Below are 16,932 nucleotides of genomic sequence, written 5' to 3'. Positions count from 1 at the left end.
TGTGCTTTTTCTTCGGGATACACAAGATCTGAAGACCTTCTTTCCTACTGACTTTAATTGCCTAAAGCAGTTAATTCTTTGAGCTGTGTCTGTAGAGAGGTATTTTCCCTCATTTACTGATTGATTGCTCAAGGTACAGTTTGTATAGGAAGGGCAGAAAAGAATGCTTATTTTCTTTCCTTTTATTTACTAGTTTTGAGGATAAACTGTTATACTTTGTGGGTGACCAGTTAGGTTTTTAAAATATCCCTTATTAACTAGTATATTTGGGTTTCAAACATATGCCGTGGGTTGTCATTATTATTCTTATTTTGATGCTTAAATTGTCCTGTTGTTGCTTAGTGGGAGAGCTTCTTTAAATGACTCCTGGGTTCTGTGACATAACCTTGGTTGTCGTTGGTAGTGTCCTTGCTGTCTGGTATGGTCATCTTGTATTTCCTGTCTCAAACCTGAAGTGTGTCATTTTTTCCCAAGAAAAAGTGATTGTTTTAGAAATGCTATTTGAGGACCATAGTAACTGCTCATGATGCTCATTGTTAACTGAGTTAGTCATTATTTCTAGGTCTTCTTACCAGACAGAGCCATGAAATATGACGTATATGTATGTGGTCATATACGTTTATGATGAAAGGTGTGATATATAGTATTTATATAATAAAATGTCTTTAAAGCTGTAGAATGTATTTGTATATATAAAGTTAAAATATCATATGAAAATACATTATTTTTGATTTATGTTCAGAATAATGAGTTTTAACAAACCTTTTTTATAATAAAATCTGTATCTCTTTTAATACTGAGAGTCCTGGTTCCCAGGGATGTGGGATGATGGAATTTGAATGTCCCATGATTACTTACTTGCTTTATCCCATATCACATACATAATAGTCTCAGAATAACTACTAAAGATACCGCCACCACGTGAATACTGAGAGTAGGTAACACTTTGCGTATTATCCCCCCCTACCCATTAAGTAGGTGTACTTTCTATATTGTCAGAGTATGTAGCCATTAAATACTGTCAGCTTTCCCATCTAACATTCATAAACCACCCCATTTAGAATTAGTTTTGCAAGTAACTGTGTATCCAGTGCCTCCTACAAGTTAATTTGTCTCTGTGATCATTTTGGTTTTCTAGATTGTTCTCTAGATGTTTCCTTAGAAAGTTCTCATTGGAACAGTGTTCTCTGAGTTTCTTGCAAGTTGGTAACAGTTTCTGCCCTTTATATTTGAGAGTCAGTTTGGGTGAGTGTAAAATCCTCGGGATCAAGGAGTTCTTTCCTTGAGCATCTTACATATATGTTGCTCCAGTTTTGCTGTAGGCTTGATGATAGTGTAATTTTCTTTCCCTGATAAGTTACTTCCTCTTTTTGGCCTACATGCCCAAAGGATGTTTTTCTTGTAAAATCAGTAATTGTACTTAAATACATCTTGATATTGGTTGTTGGGCTTTGATATTCTCAGATGTAGCGTGCCCTTTCAAAGTGTAGCTTGAATTTTTTTTTCCTTTTAATTTCAGGAAAGTTCCCTTGGATTAAAATTTCAGTATTTGTTCTGATCCTTTGCTTTTTTTTTTTTTCCCCAAGAGAGGTTTATTTTCTGAATTTGAATATTTTCGTATTTGTCTCTAGAATCATTTTAAAAAATAAAGTACAGTAAAATTCACTCTCTGATCTTTGCTCCATTCTTTTACAAATACAGACCACTGTGTGTAACCACCATTATAATTATAATATGGGAGGAATTTCATCACCCTCCTCAAAATCCCACTGCTCCACTGTAGGCAGACCCTCCCCACACTTTCAGCCCGTGGCAACCACTGATTTTTTTTTAATCAACTATTTTTTAGAGCAGTTTTAGGTTCATAGCACATCTGACATAAAAGTACAGTGCACGAGCCGTCCACTAGCAACACCCCCATTAGAGTGGTGCGTTTGTTAGTCGATGAACCTACATTGACACATCATCATCACCCAAAGTGCATAGTTCTTTGGGTTTAGTCTTGGTGGTGTACATTTCTTGGGTTTAGACAAATGTACAATGACGTTTATCCACCATTATCACATCATACATAGTAGTTTCACTGCTCTGAAAGTCCTCTGTGCTCTGCCTGTTCATTTTTCCCTCTCCCTGAATCTCTAGCAACCACTGATCTTTTTACTGTTATCTTTTTACTGTCTCTATAGTTCTGCTTTTTCCAGAATGCCACATCCTTAGAATCAAACAGAATGTAAAGTTTTTAAATTAAGTCCTTTGACTTAGTAATATGCATTTAAGTTCCTCCATGTCTTTTCATGGCTTGATAGTTATTTCCTTTTAGTGCTAAATAGCATTCCATTGTCTGGTTATATCACAGTTTATCCATTTACGTACTGAAGGGCATCCTGATTTCCTCCAAGTTTTGGCAATTATGAATGAAGCAGCTATAAATGTCCATGTGCAGGTTTTTGTGTGGACATAAGTTTTCAACTCCTGGGTAAATGCTAAGGAGCACGTTTGCTGGATCAAATGGTAAGCATTCACATTTAATTTTGTAAGAAGCCTCCAAATTGTCTTCCAAAATGGCTGTATCATTTTGCATTTCCACTAACAATGATGAAAATTCCTGTTGCTCCGCATCCTCCCCAGCACTTGATGTTGCCCATTCTGTTAGATATGTGTAGTGGTATCTCATTGTTATTTTAATTTTTATTTCCCTGATGACATATAATTAAAGAGCATCTTTTCATATGCTTAGTTACTATCTACATATCTTTGGTGAGGTGTGTGTTCAGGTTTTTTGCCCTTTTTTAATTGGGTGGTTTGTTTTCTCATTGAGTTTTAAGAGTTCTTTGTGTGTATTAGATGTCTTTGCAAATGTTTTCTCCCAGCCTGTGGCTTGTCTTCTTACTCTCTTAGCAGTATCACAGAGCAGAAGTATGAATTTTAGTGAAGTCCAGCTTATTAATTCTTTCACAGATTGTGCTTTTGATGTTGTATCTAAAGTTGTTGCAAACCCAAATCATGTAGATTTTCTTCTGTGTTAATCTTCTAGGAGTTTTATGGTTTTGTGTTTTACATTTAGTCCTGTGAGGCATTTTGAGTTAATTTTTATAAAGAGTGTAGAGTTAGGGTTTTTTTTTTTCTTTGCAGATGTCTAGTTGTTCTACACCATTTGTTGAAATGACTTTTCTCTGTGGTATTGCCTTTGCTCCTTTGTCAAAGATTAGCTGTCTGTATTTGTGTGGGTCTATTTCTGGGCTCTCTGTTCTGTTTAATTGATCTTTTTATGGTTTTTTGTTTGTTTGTTTGTTTGTTTGTTTTGCCAATACCACAGTCTTGATTCCTGTAGCTTTATAGTAAGTCTTTTATTACATACGCTTTTGGGGGAGGGTTGGTACTAGGTTTGTTTGTTTATTTATTTATTTATTTGTAGAGGTGGTACTGGGGCTTGAACTCAGAACCCTGTACATGCTAAGTGTGCACTTTACCACTTGAGCTGTACCCTCCCCACTATTTATAGTAAGTCTTGAAGTCAGGTAGCATCTGTCCTTCAGACTTTGTTCTCCTTCAGTTTTGTGTTGGCTATTCTGTATCTTTTGTCTCTCTATATAAACTTTAGAATTAGTTTGTCAGTATCCACAAAGTAACTTTCTGGGCAGTTGAGATGGCATTGAATCTGTAGATCATGCTGGGAAGAACTGACATCCTGACAATGTTGAGTCTTCCGTCCAGGAACATGCAGTATCTTTCCTTTTATTTAGTTCTTTGATACCTTTCATCAGAGTTTTACAGTTTTCCTCATATGGACCATTGCATATTTTGTTAGATTTTAACTATTTCATTTTGCGGGGTGCTAGTGGTATTGTGTTTTTAATGTCAAATTCCATTTGTTCATCTCTGGTATATAAGAAAGTGATTTTTAATGCTTTTTAATTTTTTCATTTGTTTATGATTTAAAAAATTTTTTCTCCTACTTTTCTAAAAACATTCTCTGTTGTGGTTATTCATTATTATGTTCTTTGTAGTTTCGTTTTCCTTTGCTGAATTTTTCAAAATCTTATTTTTTTTATTGCTTTATAATTTTCTTAATATTGTTCAGCTCATTTTGAAATTGTAGGTGACAGTTTCTTGGGTGTGTTTGTGGTATGCTTTTGTTGTGTATAGAGAGTTATTCTGGTCTTTACACTCTTTTTTCTTATAATATCTTTTAAAGATATATAAATTTTACAGGATTTGACCTTACAACTTTTCTGTTGTTTCTTTTTATTTAAATTTAGTTTTTCTGAACTTTTAGAAGGTGTGATTCAGGATAGTTTTTCTAACTTTAGAATCCCTCTTCTGTGTTTTGTTTTGTTTTTGCAGTGTTTACAACTGTGGAAACTCATTTTCTGAAACTTTCTCATTTTGCTCCCTTCTTTCATTTTTTCTGGACCTTTCCCCCTTTCATCTCTTTTCTACCTATCCTACTTAATTTTATTTCCACTTTTGGAGCTTTTTATCCTCAGTGTGGGCCTTGGCTGGTCAGTCTGGAGAATTCCTGGGACCCAGGCTGCTTTCATACTTGCTGTGGACACTACACTTGTTCCTGACTTGCACTGAGCTCTTCCTAGTGCTGATAATGGTCTCAAATCGGTGCTCTCAGATACTCGTTGGTTTCTCTCTTTTTGGATCTGTTAAGACACGTTGATATTTAATGCTGTTACTGATGCGGTTGATTTAAATCTGCTGTCATGCTGTTTATTTTCTATTTCTCCCATATGTTTTTTTGTTGCCTTTTTTTCCTTTTGGATTAACTAGTTATGTTTTAAAATTGCCTTTTATCTCCTTTGTTGACCAGTTAGTTGTAAGTATTCATAATGGTTGCTTTAGGGTTTATTTACAAAATATATCAAGTAATGTTAAACGACTTCACGTATGGTATAGGGGTCTTAACAGTATACCTGCTTCTCCTCTTCTGGCCTTTGTGCTATTCCTGTCATGTCTTTTACTTACACATGTGTTAAAGGTCTCACAGTATGTTGTTATTTTTCTTTAAACAGTCAAGTATTAGGAAAAGTTGGCTTTTATTTACCCATGTACTTACCATATCCAGTGTTTTTCATGGCTTTGTGTATAGGCAGGTTTATTTCTGTTACCGTTTTCCTTCTGATTAAAGGAATTCATTTAATATTTCTTGGAGGTCTGTGGGTGATTTTTTTATTCTGGTTTTATGTCTGAATTTTATGCCTTATATTTTGCAAGATAGTTTTGCTGGGCATAGCGTTCTAGTTTGACAGTTTTTGTCTCAGTAATCTAAGGATCCTGCTCCCTGTCTTGTTTTCATTGTTTCTTGTTGTCTGCTGTTTCTTGTTGTCTGCTGTTTCTTTTATGTATGTCCTTTTTCTGTCAACTGCTTTAAGATTCTCTCTTTATCACTGGTTTTAAGCAGTGTAATTATGATGTGCCTTGGTGTAGGGTATTTTTTCTTCCCAGTTTTCTTGTGCTTAAGTTTTGTTAAGCTTCCTGGATTTGTGGGTTTATAGTTTTCATAAAATTTGAGTAAGTTTAGGCCACTATTTCTTTCAAATATTTTATGTTTTTCCCTTTCTCCCCCCACCCCAGCCTTTTGGGGAATACAGTTACTTGTATCTTAAAGTTATCCCATAACTTACTGATGCTCTGTTTATTTGTTTTTTTTTTTTTTTCTTCCCCCTTTGGACGGTTTTTATTGTTGTGTCTTCAGTTTCACTGATATTTTCTTTTCAATATCTAGTTAGCTATTAATCTCATTTAGTAATAGTGTATTTTTCATAATTAGAAGTGTGGGTATTTTTTGTATCTCCCATGCCTTAACATTTTGCTGCTGCCTTTTTGAGCATATGCAGTACAGTTATAATAACTTTTTATATTCTTATTTACTAATTCTTTTTCATTTCTAGGTTGGTTTTGATTCCTCCCCACTCCCTCTACCCCCTCTCAACTTTCCTCTTTCTCTTTTTGTGTGCCTGGTCATGTTTATTCACAATTACCTTGTGAATTTTACTTTCTTGGGTGCTGGATATTTTTGTATTCCTATAAATACTTTTGAGCTTTGTTCTGGGTTACAGTTAAATTATTTGGACACAGTTTGGTTATCTGGAGGCTTGCTTTTAAGTAATACCTTTCTGAGTTCTCTGTAAGTTACCCTGGTGGGAACACAGAACTCTTCCTAGCCCTGTGTGACATGAAGGGTTATTCTTTCTGCTTTTTTTGGTTGGTCTCCACTTCCCCACCCTTGGGTTGTTCCTCACGTGCATTTGATGGTCACTGCTCAGCTGAAGACCGAGGGGGAGGTGGGGTCCTCTTCAGTTTTCCAGAGCTTTCTATCTGTGTAGTCTCTCCTTTTGGCACTCTGCCCTGTGACCTGTAACCATTTTTGGCGTCTCTAGACTCCCAGCTTCATCTCTTAAACTTAAACTTACATAGATCACCAGACTCCGTCTGGTCTGTCTCCCTGACTACTTTCTGGAACCTGTAGAGTAAACTGGAACATCTTAAGGACTCCCGTTGATTGTTTCCCATGTCAGTGATCACTGCCCTGTGCCGCCTGGTATCTGATGCCTGAAACTCGGTTTTTCATATATTTGTGCGTTTATTTAGTTGCTTTAGGTGGGAGGGTAAATCCAGTCCATGTTACTCTATGTTGCTGAAAATGTAAGTCTATTATAGTTTTTTTGAACAGTCTGTTTGGTAACTCCAATATCTGAACCTCCTAGGGTTCTGTTTTGTTGTTTCTCTTTTTCTTCCGTTTTTCAGTCCTTAGGTCTGGTAATTTTTATTAACTACTGGGAATTATATATGAAATGGTAGAATAATTTGATGATCTGGATGATATTCTCTTCCGTAAGAGTGAATTTGGTTTTCTGTTTGCAGATGTGCTTTGTGCTGTTGTAAGGGTGGGTGGGTGGGTGGCCTTAATTGATTGGGGCTCATCCGTCTTGTTTGAACCTGCTGTTCAGTGGCTGTGAGGGGTGGCTTGCTGGAGGGTCACCCTGCTCTGTTCGTAGGTCCCACCTGGAGTCTTGGTGGTTAACACTGACTTCTTGGTAGTGCCTCAGTTCCATTTTGTCTTCCTAATTGTGTAGGAGGCCTTGAAGCCGTGCTCAGCACCTCAGCCTCTCAGCCCCAGCTTTCATCTCACCGCTTGCTGCCGCTGTGTTGTGATTCAGTGTATTCTTCCAGAAGTAATGTGCTGGGGTGTGTCCTGTCTTGTCTTCTGCCTAATACTTGCCTTAGTCTTCCTATTCTCAGATTCTAAGCTTTTTACCTTCAAGTATAATCTTCACTTAAATTAAATCTGTTTACTTTGAAGAAGCTGCATCTTTCTGTTGCTATTAGGACATGAATTCCTTCCCACAGAAGTTCAGTGATGTGTATGTACCTCCGCAACTGTGTTTGCCTTTATGGATTGAACGTCCACTTGTTAACTCATATGCTTGGTGCACCAAGTTTGTTTCCTTCTCCATCGGCTGCTGTTTTTAAACTAAACATTGTTGCTGTGTTTAATCTGCCAAATGTTTTCCTTAGTGCTGTTCGTATAATTTAATCTGGTCTCTTCCCTTTTAATCCAGTTTGCAAATTTGACAACACAGTCTTCTTTATTTTGTGAGTTGGAAAATATCCTCTTCAGTTTTCTGGATGAATTGACATTTAGAATTGATACTAGTTTTTCCTTAAAAGTTTGGTGGTATTCACCAATGAACCTATTTGGTTTTGCAGTTTTCTTTTGGGGAAGGTTTTTCTTTTTGTTTTATCAAATATGTTTTTAATGTGGTGCAGCAATCACTACCATCCATCTCTGTAGCTCTTTTCATCTTGTAATTTGCCTTCATTTTTGAAAGATATTTTTATTGGAATGCTAGGTAGGTAGTACATTTTTCTTTGACTATCTTAATATGGAAACTTTTCTGCCTCTGTGTGTGTCTCTGTCTGTCTCTTTTTTGGTAACAGCTTGATATATAACTCACACAATTCACCTACTTTAAGTGCAAATTCAGTAATTTTTATAAATTTACAGAATTGTGCACCCATGACCATAATCAACTTGAGAACATTTTCATTGTCATCAAAAGAAACTCTGTACACATTAGCAGTCTTCCCCACTTCCTCTCAGCCATGGAAGTTTGAGTGTCTATGATGTCTCATATTAGTACTTACTATGTTTAGTCTTCTAGCTTCTTAGTATCTATCTACTAATTTTATCATTATCTGTTCTGGACTGGTTTTGATTGATAGACTTTTTCTTCATTATGGATATTGTTTTCCTGTTCCTTTGCATACCTGGTAATTTTTAATTGGCTGCCCGATACTGTGAATTTTACCTTATTGAGTGATACTAGCCTCAATTCTGTGTGAACCTGGGGATTGTTGTTTCTACTTCTTTCAGGTGTTTTTTCCGTCTGCTCAGGCAATTTCTCATATGCATATGCTGATCAGTACTCAGTTGACAACCTCAGGGGGACCTCCAAATCTCCAGAGCTCTCTGTTCATCTCTCTGCTATTCTGCCTTTGGAAATTCTAGTCATCTTGGCTTCTCTGGACCTTTGCCCTGTCTCCTGAACTTGAGAGAGGGGGAGTCACTCTGCTTACCTTGAAATCCCCTCCCTGTGCTTCTGTCCAGGAAGTAAGCTGAGAAAATTGTAGGACCTGCCTTGTTTGTTTCCCATCCTTCAGAAATCACTGGAGTCTGATCTCTGAAATTTGTTGATTTGTTGATTCATGTATATTGCCTGATGTTTATATGTTTATATATGTTTATAGTTGTTCAGGTAGGATAGTAAATTTGGTCCCCATTACTTCATTTGGGTTAGAAGTCTTAAGATTGCTTTTTCAGCCAATAGAAAATCAGTTCTTAAAGACTGGTATATTTTCATTGCATCTCTTTGTTTCATTCTCTCTCAGGCTATAATCTTGTACCATTAAAAAGATTATGGGGAAAATTCTTAGATGGATTTAGAAACGATTGGCATCTTATCAAGAAGTGCCAAAATACAGATTTAATACTGCATTGAAAGAAGTTATTCTGTCCCTGGTTACTGCTGTTGACTCCTGAATCCTATGTCTATTGCTGTTTGTTTATGTATAGTTGTGACTTAATACCTGATATGTTTTTGGGCAAGAATTTTTACTTTTAATTATACAGTACATGTTTGTTTAGTTACATGGTTATTGATGAAATTATCAGTTGGGTTCTTTGGTCTTAAAACTTTGCTAAGCTTAGAATATCTCATTTACCTTTTATCGGTAGGCAGAATTCTTATTTTTCTGGACTATAGATTTGAACAGCCTCTGGGACACTAGATTTGATTTGGGGGGGGCATATGTCCAAATCATTCATATTGAAATATTGGATTTATCATTGCTGTAAATTATTCATACTTTTTCTTGTCATAGCTGAGGACACTTTAAAGGATAGTCTTTTGTGCTCTTAAAAATAGCAGTACAATCTAAATATTGAAGTATTGCCTTAAATGGTTTTTCTTTAGTCTGCCAAGTGGAGACTTAATAACTTAATCATAGCAGTGAATTGTTCTAGAACAGGTAAGCTTTCTCCCGTTGGCCCCTTCTTCACAGTTTTTTGTATAATAAATTATTACTCATCAAAAATCTGAATGTTATTTAATCCAGGGACCAAATTATAGAGAATACTATATAATCCTTGCCCCATTTTTTCTTTTCTTACAGGAAAAGTAAGAAGCTTAAGCTCATCTTTGTGGTCACTAACTCACTTGACAGCTTTGTATCTAAGTGACAATTTCCTGTCCCGCATTCCTTCAGACATTGCCAAGCTTCACAATCTGGTGTATCTGGACCTGTCCCGTAATAAAATCCGGAGTTTACCGGCAGAACTCGGAAACATGGCATCACTCAGGTATGCAGGTTCAGCTTGGTACATGGCGCTACACCCGCTGAAACAGAGTACTGTTATGCTGTTGGGGAAAACACCATTTTGTCAGGAATCAACATTATCAATTTAATGGTATTTGAACAAAAGTAAACATAACTATATCCTTTCTGTAAAGTTTTCTGGGAAAATTGAATGTCAGCTAATAAATAATAAATCCAGTAGCTCTGTTGTCTGAAATGTGTTTTATCGCTGTTTTGTGTAATATACTTTATTTTTGAAGCAAAATTTTTGGGCAGAGTGGGGCAAACAAATAGAAGGCCCTTGTGTTATCCTATATATGCCCTCAGGTGTGACAGACAGCTGAGCTGCTTTCTCCCCACTAAATGCTGGGACACCATACCATCCTTACTATGGGGTCCAGGAAGTCATTGCTAATGAGTGAAACCTTTTTGGCCATGCCCGGGTTTGTACGCATGATAGTGATAAAGCCTGGACTTGAAAGAAGCTAGAATTAGCGATTGAAGATGGAGGACTACGGTGTGTGGACTAGAGGGGGATAGGAGGTGGAGTCACGTGGAGTTCAGGTGGGAAGCCGGACTGTCACCTACAAGCTGTGTAATTCGGGACAGGCTTCTTACAGCCTCGCCGAGTGTTTCTTCGTCTGTAAAGTTGCTATAGTATCTCCTCAGCCAAGGCTGAGATTGGAGATGATGACTAAAAAACTACTAGCAGCCCTGCTTGACACATACTGCGTTAATAAATGGTAATTGCTGTTTCTCTCATTACCTCTGTCTTATAAGATAAATGAGATCTACCCAAGTTGAATAGAAAGCCAGTTTCCATCTGTTATGTTAATTCCAATGAAACACCTTGCCTCATTTCATACTACCTGTCTTTTTTTCTTTGATTCCACTGGCTTTTCTGCTGCCATCTATCATTTGCTACATGGTTAAAGGGAGTAAGGATTTTGTGAGAGTTTCTCTGCCTCTATTGCTCCCGGTCCAGCCTTTGACATTTTTTTAGGCTTAATTATTGAGTATATACCGTCAATCCTCTGGACCAGGTTTACTTAAAGGAACTCCTTTTCCATGTGATATATTTGGAAATAAACAGGAATCAAGTATTTAGAACAAGTTTTTCTTGTTCAGTTTATGGCCTCACCAACCTCTGGTTTACTCGTTAGTAACCAAGGTTCATTTAAATTCCAAGAACCAGGGATTATAGAAACAGTTCTCATTCACATGTAAAAATTGATAAGTAAACCTTATTGTAAGAAAGTGCCAGTATCTTAATATTGGGTCTTTGTTTTTCTTCCTACTGGGTATTCCTTTCATAGTTATATTTTCTGTACAAAACAAATCATTAAAATAATCAGTAGTTACTATAGCCACCACTGTTTCTAAAGTGAAATTTAGTAAATTTGGAGAAAGAGTAATCATAAACTTACTGTATAGCTGTCATAAGCTGTTTTGATTTGGTACTGTATGATCATTTAAATTCCCTTTTTAGCAGTTCACATGTTAGGTGGTTTTATCATTGCCACTTTCTTAAACACATATTGTAGACCTTCATGTGTGCTAAACCAGAGTTGCTCTCAGGGTGGTATGTGGACTGTGCCATTTTCAAACTGTCATCAGCCTGCCTGCAGTGACACACATGAGAGTGATTTTATATCTGTTGAATCTAATACCCTTGAAAGAATTGGGGTTTATAGTTGGTCTTTTTTTTTTTTTTCTCAGTCCATTTTTATAGTAATTCATTTTTTTTTCCCTGTGTCTTACAAATGTATTGGTCTGTGGCTGTTTGGGTTTTTTGTTGTGTCTTAGTTTTTTTAAGACCTCATATGGTTTGAGAAGCAATATGCTAGATAGATACTGGAATATAATATTAAATTTGGTCATTCTTAGGAGCTTTCATAATCCTAGAAATTATTGATTTTTGCTGTTAGTTAAAGGTTAATATGTCTTCTGACTTGGAATTTTTACATCAACAGGGAACTCCATTTAAATAACAACCTGTTACGAGTTCTACCTTTTGAGCTGGGAAAACTGTTTCAGTTGCAGACTTTAGGCCTGAAAGGTATGACTTACCATATTTGTGCTTCTTATGATTTGTATGTATGTCTTGGAGTCTAAAGAAGCCACAAGAGGAAGTCTTTTTGACAGGGGATTTGCAGGTTCACTGTTCCACAGAGCTCATCAGTTTGTGAGATACAGCCCAGTGGTTTTTTTCTCTCTTTCACCTATAGGTTGTCTGCTACTAGTCTTTTTATTCTTTTTTGCTCCTAGCCTAGCCTTGCTTTTCTAGCCTTTGTTTCAGTCACCTCTGTGTTCTGGTGATACATTCCTGATGTCATACTATATTTCATCATGCTGTAAATAGCTTTTTTAAAAAATGTTCAAACCTCAAAAAGTGGAGATTCTCACAAAGTGCAGAAAACAAGTGGAAAATTTTGATCCACTTGGACCCGCTAATAAAGACCAGTATTTTAAAGCATTTTTTTAAAACTAAAAAAAATTTAAAAATTTAAAAAAAGGATTTATGAGGACTTAATTAATACATTAGAATTTGGGGGGCGTGATTGACCCAGTAAGAACTACTGGGATATGTTTTTAAACCAGCAAGATTAAAAGTCACATTTTAATAATATGTCAATAACTAAATTTTTCCAGATGTACCCAGCTTGCTCTATAATTGATTACTAAAAAAGTCACATAACGAAGTCTTCAAAAATTATACTTTCATTTCTTGAATATCTTGAATGAGATTTTACTTCTATAAATCCCTTTCATATCATAAAAGTAATGGTATTGTTCACAAAACCAAATGGAAAACAACAAATAATACATTTACCGAGTATATGTAAGACCATGTTCAACAAACATCAAGTTTATATTTATAAATGGTTGTTTGGGAGGTTTTTCTGCCTGTGTGGGCTGCACTGTCTGAGGCCTCTTAAAATGAAGGTCAGGGAAGTGTGAGCTGCAGATTTCTTTTTCTGTTATGTCTCTCCATGGTAAGTCTAGCTAGTTTTTCTTTGCCTGTTTTCAATTTGAAAAACAGAAAAATATAAAATGTAACAAAGTATACGTATATTGACCATCAAAATTAACAGTATTTTGTCACTTTTGTGTCTGTTCTTTAGTGCAAAAGAAATAGACCATTACAAGATGTTAAGGCCCTCTTTGTTCCTCTTCTAGTCTTTTTCTCATCCCAGAGACAGTTACTGTTTATATCCTTCTGGCTCAAGGTTTTGTAATCTTATAGTATATATTTTACAAACCTTAATCTGTATTCATTTCTTTAAGGATTCACAAACTTTACTTGAGGTGTGAGGGTCATTAGTCACAAATTTTCATGCTGAGTTAATATGGGTAAAAGCTTCTGAAAGTAAATGCTGGAGATGGGAGGGCAGTCTTTTTTGGCACCTTCATTTTTCATGATCCCTTGCTTTTCCATCTCAGAAAGATGCTTTACTGTTTGACATTTATGCTTTTACATCTCTTTCTTGAAGCATCGTTTCACAGGTACTTGTTTATCTCAGACACTCTGTTGGACGTTGTTACACATCTCTTTGCAACAGCAGTCTTTTCACTGATTTCACCTCTTTTAGACCAATCCAGAGTTATTTTCCCGAGCTTTGCAGCTTACACTGTAATGCTGTGCTCCCTTCTCACTTGAAAGAGTTACATTGTGCTTGCTCTCTGAAAACTTCTTTCACTGATTTCTCATGGTACCTGTTAATGAAGAGAAAATGTATCACTTAGTTCAGAAGTCTTATCTGTCTGCTACATCATCCATTCATAAGCTACGTATTTCTGCCTCATGAATTAGTTCGTATCATTGTCTTTAAAGTTGATTACATAGGATTAGCCTGCTTCACTTTTTTTTAAACGTTTTTCCATGTTCTTCAAAATTGTTCTGTAATAAAAGATAGGACTGTAACCTTAGATGTCCATTCATTCACTTTTTTATTTTGAGATACTTAAGAGATTCGTGTGACTCTGTAAGAAATAATGTAGAACAAGTCATGTGCCTTTTACCAGTTTCTCCCCAGTGATAACACCTTCACTCCTGGCCACCACTGATGTGTTCTCCATTTCTATAATTTTATTATTTCAAGAACAATCTATAAATGGAATCAGGCTTTTTTCCCTCTCAGGTTGATTTCTTGGAGACTCACCTGGGTTGTTGCGTGTTTGCTCCTTGATGTTGATGAGCAGGGTTCCTTGGTACAGATACATCATGGCTGGTTAACCCTTCAGCTGTCTAAGGACATCTGGGCAGTTTCCAGTGTTTGGCTCTTACAGATGAAACTGCTGTGAATGTTCTGTATGCAGGTAGTATGTGAATGCCCAGTACAAGTGCCCAGCAGTGCAATTGCTGGGTCATAATGTTAGAAACTGCCAGACTTTTCCAGAGTGGCTATTCTATTTTACATTTTCACCAGTAATAAACGAGTGATCCAGTTTCTTTGCATCCTTATCAACATTTGGTGTTGTCACTGTTTTTGTTTTAGCCTTCCTGATAGGTGTGTAGTGGTATGTCACTGTGGTTTTAATTTGCATTTCCCTGATGGTTAAAGATATTTAGTATCTTTGTGTATGCTTATTTGTCATCTGTATAGCATTGTCTCTGAAATAATCTCTTGTGTCTTTGCCCATGTCCTATCTAATTGGATTGCTTACTTTGTTACTATTGGATTTTGGGTCCTTTATATATTTTAGATACTAGGCTTTTGTCAAATACATGATTTGCACATATTTTCTCCTGATATGTAGCTTGTCTTTCCATCCACCTAACAGAGTGAAAGGATTCTAATACCCAATTCCAGTACGTGTATGTGGTGGAGGGTGGTGAGGGTTGGTTTCCCCCAACAGCAACAATTCTAGGACACTAGCTGGATGTCCTACAGTTCAGCTCAGTTCTGACACTGCTCAGAGATAGCATCAGATTCTACAGGTAAAAGGCTCTGTCCTGCAAGACTCCCCTCCCCACACCTTTCCCTTCCACCTTCAGGTGCCAGTCATGAGTCTAGGTTGTCACTTGTCTTTCTGACCAAACAGCTACAGATTGGAGGTTCCCGCGACCTTCTCCTTGGGTTTGTGAATTTGCTCAAATGGCTCACAGAACTCAGGCAACCCGTGTACTCTCTAGATTACCGGTTCACTGTAAGGGGGATAACTCAGGAATAGCCCGATGGAAGAGATGCCTAGGCCAGGGTGTGGGGAAAGGACGCAGCTTCCATGTCCTCTTCCAGGTACATCATTTTCCTCAAATCTCCACATGTTCACCAACCCAGAGGCTCTCTGAACCCTGTCCTTTTAGGTTTTTATGGAGGCTTCATTCCGTAGGCATGATTGAGCAGATCATTGGCTGTTGGTGATTGCTTTACCCTCCAGCCTCTCCCCTCAGGGAGGTGGGACTGAAAGTTCCAGCCCTCTGATCATGTAGTTGATTTTCTTGGCAACCAGCCCCGTCCTTCAGCGGAGTCTGGAAGTTACCTCATTAACAAAACGAGGATCTTTATCACTCTCATCACTTAGGAAATTTCCAAGGTTTGAGGAGTTGTGTGCCAGAAACAATGGACAAAGACCAAATACATATTGCTTGTTATAAGTCACATATCACATAAGATTTTTTTTGTAGCAAAAGTTTTAAACTTTGATGATATCCAGTTTGTCAGTTTTTCTTTTTTGGATCCTGCTTTAGGTGTCAAGCCTGAGAACTCTGAATAGCTCTAAATACCAAAGATTTTCTCCAGTGTTTTGTCTGAGAAGTTTTATGGTTTTATGTTTTACATTTAAGTCTGATCTGTTTTGAGTTAAAAGAAGTGAGGATTAGTTCCCGGTTCGTTTTTTTGCCCGTAGATGTCCAGTTGCTTGAGCACCGTTTGTTGAAAAGGCTGTCCTCCATTAAATTGCTTTTGCACCTTTTTCATAAGTCAGTTGGACATATCTGTGTGGCTCTATTTCTGGATTCTCTTTTCTTTTTATTGATCTGTGTCTATCCCTCTGCCAATATCACATAGTTTTTGGAACTTGAAACAGGGTAATAAGTCTTAAAATAGGATAGACTGGTTCCTCCACTATAGTCTTCTGTTTCAAAATTGATTTAGCTGTTACAGTTCTTTGGCCTTTCCATATACATTTTGGAATAATCTGTCTTAGTTACAAAAAATATTGCTGGGATTTTGATCAGAATTGTGTTAAATCTGTTTATCAGATTGAGGAGAACTGACATTTTTACTATGTAGTTTTCCAATCCATGAACATGCTATGTCTCTCCATATATTTAGATCTTAGATTTTTTTTTATCCCTGTTGTGTAGTTTTTGGTATGTAAGTCCTGTAAATGTTTCATTAGATTTATATCTGTCTGTTTGTTTGGAGTGATTGTAAATGACAATATATTTTCAACTTTGCTATCCATGTATTCATTCCCAGTATACAGAAATATAATGGCTTTTTATATTGTAGGTTTTTTGACAATTAAATTTTTTTTCTATGTAGAAAATTGGTTACTTGTAAATAGGGACAATTTGATTTCTTTCTTTTCAATATGCATACATTTTCTTTCTTTTTTCTTGCCTTATGACACTGGCTAGAACTTGTTGCACTACCTTGAATAAGAGTTGTGAGAGCAGACATTCCTCCTTTTCCCCAGAAACGTACTTCATTTTAGAGTATGTTAGCAGTAGATATTTTGTAGACACTATCTATTTGAGATTTCCCTCTAGTCTTCTTTTTCTGAGAGTTTTTAATCATGAGTGGGTGTTTAATTTTGTCAAATGTTTGTTCTGCATCAGTTGATGTCATGCGATATGTAGTTTTTCTTCTTTAGCCTGGTAATTAATTTTAAAATATTGAACCAGGCTTGCATTCCTGGAATAAAACCCACTTGATCATGATGTATAATTTAGTTATTGCTGACATCTGTATACTAATATTTTCATAAAGATTTTTGACTCTGTATTGATATATTTGTCTGCAGTTTTGTTTGTTTTATACTCACTTTGCCTGGTTTGGGTATCAAGGTAATATTAGCTTTATGAAATGAATTTGAAAGTGTTCCCTTCAGTTTTTT

General features: G+C 36.5%; 1 protein-coding gene across 2 annotated transcripts in view; it reads left to right on the top strand.

The window, feature by feature from the left end:
• The window catches only part of CNOT6 (CCR4-NOT transcription complex subunit 6), a 57,206-nt gene that overhangs the window by 24,514 nt on the left and 15,760 nt on the right, over positions 1 to 16,932 (top strand). For both annotated transcript variants that reach the window (XM_074350104.1, XM_074350103.1), the window contains exons 3-4: positions 9,685 to 9,871; positions 11,841 to 11,926. In XM_074350104.1, the coding sequence (XP_074206205.1) occupies positions 9,685 to 9,871; positions 11,841 to 11,926 (273 nt within the window). The remainder of the gene's footprint in view (positions 1 to 9,684; positions 9,872 to 11,840; positions 11,927 to 16,932) is intronic.

Source organism: Camelus bactrianus, chromosome 22 (genome assembly GCF_048773025.1).
Source record: "Camelus bactrianus isolate YW-2024 breed Bactrian camel chromosome 22, ASM4877302v1, whole genome shotgun sequence".
Taxonomy (NCBI): Eukaryota; Metazoa; Chordata; class Mammalia; order Artiodactyla; family Camelidae; genus Camelus; species Camelus bactrianus.
This window is presented reverse-complemented; position numbering and strand designations above follow the sequence as displayed.